This window comes from Heterodontus francisci, chromosome 15 (assembly GCF_036365525.1).
Source record: "Heterodontus francisci isolate sHetFra1 chromosome 15, sHetFra1.hap1, whole genome shotgun sequence".
Classification (NCBI taxonomy): Eukaryota; Metazoa; Chordata; class Chondrichthyes; order Heterodontiformes; family Heterodontidae; genus Heterodontus; species Heterodontus francisci.
Window position 1 is genome coordinate 55,714,106 of NC_090385.1, and position 5,263 is coordinate 55,719,368.

The 5,263-nt window shown below is 41.3% G+C and overlaps 1 protein-coding gene across 1 annotated transcript; it reads right to left on the reverse strand.

Annotated features, from left to right (window-relative positions):
- Nucleotides 1-483: 483 nt before the first annotated feature.
- On the reverse strand, nucleotides 484-4,433 carry LOC137377898 (L-threonyl-[L-threonyl-carrier protein] 4-chlorinase-like). The gene is made up of 6 exons (XM_068047972.1): nucleotides 4,304-4,433; nucleotides 3,867-4,083; nucleotides 3,671-3,762; nucleotides 2,937-3,076; nucleotides 2,734-2,838; nucleotides 484-591 (listed from the first exon to the last, which is right to left on the reverse strand). Exons 1-6 carry the CDS (start codon nucleotides 4,431-4,433, stop codon nucleotides 484-486), a joined length of 792 nt encoding a protein of 263 aa, XP_067904073.1.
- Between the last annotated feature and the right edge of the window lie 830 nt (nucleotides 4,434-5,263).

The following is a 5,263-nucleotide window of genomic DNA, read 5'->3' on the forward strand; positions in this document are numbered from 1 at the left end:
TGAATAAAATAAATTGATATTTAAAGAAAGGACTGAGTTCCCCCTCTTTGTACTAAGCCAGTAACTGTAGCTGTGGACAAGGGGGAGTTGACTCCGCTCCACGGTTAACAGCATACTGAGAGTCAGTTACCACCCTTATACAACAGTGGAGCTGCAAGATGTTGGAGATGTTGGAACGAGCCCAACATGAAGAAATTCATGTCCATGGTCACCTTACAGCCACTGTCCATCTCGCCCTGCTCTGATGCTGCAGTTCTGCCTGTAACAGGCGGCAGATTTCAGTGAGCATTTCCTTAGTGAAACGGAAACGTATGTCTTTGAACATAAATAACAAGACTTTATTATTTGACTCATATATATATATCAATATTTATGATTCCTTAGTCCAGTAAGAAATAACAGTTATGCAGGAAGCATGTTTCACATTTTATGTTTTCAGATACAAGATTTCTACATCAATCGCTCGAGATTGCTATAACATGTTCAGAATGTTTTAATAAAGGTATTTGGTGCATTGTCTTGAAAATGGTTGAACTTGTCATCTCCAGCTACCAGCACTGTTGCAGGGAAAGAACGGGGTCTGTCTGGATCCTGAAAAGATAGCATTAATCAGCATTAATAATCATATGCAACAGGAAGTTTGGGTCAAATGTACATCAGACAGTTACAGGTCAATAGTGAACTAAATTTGAACTAACGTTTATTTCTGATTGGTGTTGTCAACTGTGGTTGGTCTTATTCTTGGGGGTTTGATCACATGATGCTAGATCACATGGTGTTTTATCACTTGACATCTGCTGCAATTCTCACATGTTATTGCATTTAACTTGTAAAAGCTGGGTTTGCTGTAGGTTTCCATGCTCCCTGCCCAACCTTCAATTGGCACTGCCCCATTACAGTATCTAACTGCCTCTTGAACGATACCAGTTTTAGCCCCAGTTACTTCTGTAGCTTATGAGGTTGCGGAATTAGGTCATTAAAGTTCCTAAAGAATGTTCATTAACAGAAGAGACCATGGCTGTGAAGGCAGTTTTCATCTGACATTTCGTAGTTGCAATGCCTCTGCCTGTAAACATGAGCCTTCTATTGGGTTTGAGCTCAGTGTGAAACAAGGGGTTAGTCCTACCTAAATGTAACTGAATATTTTAATAGATAGGATGCGTGATGGGCGTTGCTGTGCCATCTGTTAGGGCTTGTTTTGCTGCTTGACAGCTTCATTTCATTTGTAGGACAGGATCAGGTTCAGGTCCTGAGGTCCAAGTTGCTATTGTGTCGGGTTTCTGGTTGGGATAGCTGACACTTGGTGGAGGTTTGAAGAAGCCTCTGGATTTTAACCTTTCCAATGGCAATTCTAAAGCCAACTGCACCAGAAAAGCCCCGGCTCAGCCTCCAGCACTGCTTCGGGATTCAGAGCAGGTAGGATAGAACGAGCCAGGAGTTGAAATGATGGGCTATGTGGCTGTGCAGGTGTGAACCACATATTCAAAGTATTTTTCTCCTGGTTTGCCAGCAACAGCCCTCAGGAAATCAACTGTCAATTACTGGAGACTCTGGAGCAATCTGGGAGGGTTGGCAAACTTAAGGGATTTGCTATGTCATATTCAATGCAGTATCCATAAAAAAAATGAATACACAAAGTTAAACACTGCATTTGTTAAACATAATATTGGGCAACAATTGAAGTATAAAAGGAATTTTTTCAGAGTCACAGCTTTGTAAACTGCAACTGCTTTTAGCAAGAATTTAAATATCTACAATTCTGGGCGGCACAGTGGCTAGCACCGCAGCCTCACAGCTCCACCAACCCGGGTTTGGTTCTGGGTACTGCCTGTGCGGAGTTTGTAAGTTTTCCCTGTGAGCGCATGGGTTTCATCCAGGTGCTCTGGTTTCCTCCCACATGCCCAAGACTTGCAGGTTGATAAATTGGCTGTTGTAAAACAAATTGCCCCTAGTGTAGGTAGGCGGTAGGAGAATTGAGGGAAGGTGGGGATGTGAGAGGGAAAAAATAGGATGAGTATAAATGGGTGGTTCATGATCAGTGTGGACTTGTTGGGCCAAAGGGCCTGTCTCAGTGCTGTATTTCTCTATGACTCTAATTTTACACTCAAACATTATGGACATTTTTATAGACGATCACCTGCAGTTTGTTTAGGCCACATCTTGATCATTCAGAAAGGTAGCTAAATTTTCACAATGCTTACTGTTTCCTTGTATTATTTTATACAGATTAGTTGTATTTCCTGAATATAGCTGTTGATTTGGGCTCGACAAACATTGGTGATATCGTATCTTACCTAAATATCAAAGAATGTAAGAATTTGTGTGTTTTATAGATCTCTTTGATGGAGTCAGGATGCTGGCTGCTGAATGTGTGGGGTTTTCTGCTCAGGTTACATGATGTTCGGTGGAGGCTCAAAGATGCCAATGGATTTGAAGCTGCCCTACAGTGTGGGCCAGGACCAGAGCAGATAGGATGGTGTTGGGCTGGGACTTGAGAGTTTGGCCCTCGGAGGTGCGCAAGGGCGAACCTCGCATACACAGTACTTTTCTCTTGGGTTGCCAAAGCAGCACCCGGGAGATCAATCATCAATTGTGGAAGACTCTCAGGCAATCCGGGAGGATGGAAACCTGACTTCTGATAAGGATTTCAGGTTAACTGTTATAAAGAAAATACAAAATATTGAGATGTGTGTGTTATTCACATTTATATGTGGAGTGGTGTTAAATACTCACATCAACAGGATAAGCAGTGGTGGGGATATAACGGATTACAAAGCCACATCTCCGCCTGTTTGACAGGTTGGGTTCACTGAAATGGACTGTCAGACCATCATGGACCTGTAACAATATTGTTTTTTAAATAACAGGCAATCAGGTTAAACACAACACAGTATATTTTCATTCAAATTTATTTTTGAGATCAGAATTCTACTTACAGACATTTCTCCTGCTTTGAGAGGACATTTAATAGCCTTCTCAGCTTCAACCAAATTCTTGGGAATCTCCTGATTGGATGTCAACATGTTTCCAGGAATAGCACTTGTTCCATGTTCCAGTAGCCCCAGCTTGTGGCTTCCTATAAATATCATTAAGCACAGTATTACCTCTTTTAGAAATATGAATAATTATCATATTATATAATTATAAAATGTGCCTTTGGATTGGAAAATTGCCAGTGTCATTAAATGGATTACATTATGAGGACAAGTTGTATAACTTCGCTTGTTTTCCCTTGAATTTCGAAGGTTCAGGAAATGATCTAATTGAGGACTTTAAAATCATGAAGGGATTCAATACAGTAAATAGAGAAAAACAATTTCCTCTGGTGGTGGAATCCAGAGTAAGGGCAGTAATATTAAAGCTTGAACTGGGTCATTTAGGAGTGAAATCAGGGAGCACTTTGTCATAGAATGGATAGTGGAATCTGGAACTTTCTACCCAACAGGCTCTTGAATACTGGGTCAATTATAATTTCTAAGACTGTGATTGTTTGTTAAGGGTATCAAGGGATATGGAACAAAGACACGGAAATGGAGTTAAGGTACAGATCAGCCATGATCTAATTGACTGGCAGAACAGGCTTGAGGGGCTAAATGACCTACTCCTGTTCCTATGTTCCTACATGTGAGCTTAAAAAATAAACAAAGCAATCACTGCCTACAAATCTAACCTGGAACAACCTGCAGGACCCCGTTTTCTTGGTCAACATCATCGAAGGCCAACCACACAGATGTTACAGATCCTCCTTCAAAGCCCCAGTACCTATTGATGAAGAACAATGTAAAGTTGTAATTGACAAGGGTTAAGCAACAATCACATTCAGAAGCATGTCTCAGTTTTTTGCTGTCCTGTCATTCCTGACTCACCTGATGTCCTGATGCCAGGCAACATAGGGGGCCACATTACTTTTGTGAGGGACATCAGAGGCTGGATATTTACAGATAAACCGGGAGTCAAGCAGAATGACATTCGGCCCCAAAATTGCAGTGATGGTTTGGAGGACCAGAGGATGTGTAGCTAAATCCATCACCCACTTGTACTGTAAATGCACATTGTGAAGGTTGTACTGGGTGTATACTTTACCTAAAATACACACAATAAATGCAATCAGAAAATAAAGTTAACCAAAGTTTTAAAGAAGTATTTTCTTATCATAAATACAATTGTGACACCAGGTGTTCATCAAATACACTGGATGAAATGTTGAGCTGCACTTTCAGACCTTGCAGTGGATACGTAATGTTAAAGTATTTAACCTATATGTAAGGATCTTTTAATAACTGGTACACAAATCCTTACTTACCAAATTTATCCTCTAAGGCTGAAAATTTCTGAGTGGCGAGTGCAAGCTCGTCTTTATCTAGGACCTGGATTCCTGTCAGGTAGCCATTATTTTCATAGAACTTCTTCAGATCGCTTGCCTTGCTCAGCATTTTTAGTAACTTGTTTTGCTTTTTCCGCTTCCAGACGTTGTGCTGATGCTGATACTGACTGGATGTAGATTGTAACTTAAATAGAAATATCAGTGATCTTTATTTGCATAAAGTTGATCAGAGGCCCAATAGTTATCCAGCAGCTCCCTCCTCCACCTGGCTGACGTTGTTACACTGAGCAACCTCTCCTTTAACTCCACTCACTTCCTGTAATACAGAAACCTGTATGGGTCTGAGTCAAGCCTGCTATTGTGTTTGATTGCTGTGTTAACACCTGCCTTTTCGTGGCATAAATAGACCAATCTTTGCTTCTGTTTAACTCAGGTATCCTCTTTCATCTCTTCTCCTGGCTGTAAAAATGCCATTTCCTGCTCTCACTTGGAATTTCCACCCTTCCCTCGCCCTCATAGAGACCATCTCCAATTCATCACTTCCCCTTCTTTGATGTTTCTATCCCCAGTTTGAGTCATGGAGTCATACAGCACAGGAACAGGCCCTTCGGCCCACCGCATCCATGCCAACCATAACGACTATCTATATTAATCCCACCTGCTTGCATTAATTCCATATCCCTCCATGCCTTGCTCATTCAAGTTCCTGTCCAGATGCCTCTTAAATGTCACTACTGTTCCTGCCTCCACCACCTCCTCTGGCAGCTCATTCCAGATACCCATTATTCTTTGTGTGAAAAATTTACCCCTTTGATCTCCTTCAAACCTCCTCCCTCTCACCTTTAAATCTATGCCATCTAGTTTTAGTCACTCCTAAAATGGGAAACAGACTCTGGCTATCTACCCTATCTATGCCTCTCATAATTTTATATACCTCTA

Coding starts and splice junctions, on each gene's coding strand:
- LOC137377898 (XM_068047972.1), bottom strand. CDS start 4,433: ATGCTGAGCAAGGCAAGCGATCTGAAGAAGTTCTATGAAAATAATGGC. Junction 3,077..3,670: donor GGTCCTGCAGGTTGTTCCAG/GTTAGATTTGTA, acceptor TGATATTTATAG/GAAGCCACAAGCTGGGGCTA. Junction 2,839..2,936: donor TCAAAGCAGGAGAAATGTCT/GTAAGTAGAATT, acceptor ATATTGTTACAG/GTCCATGATGGTCTGACAGT.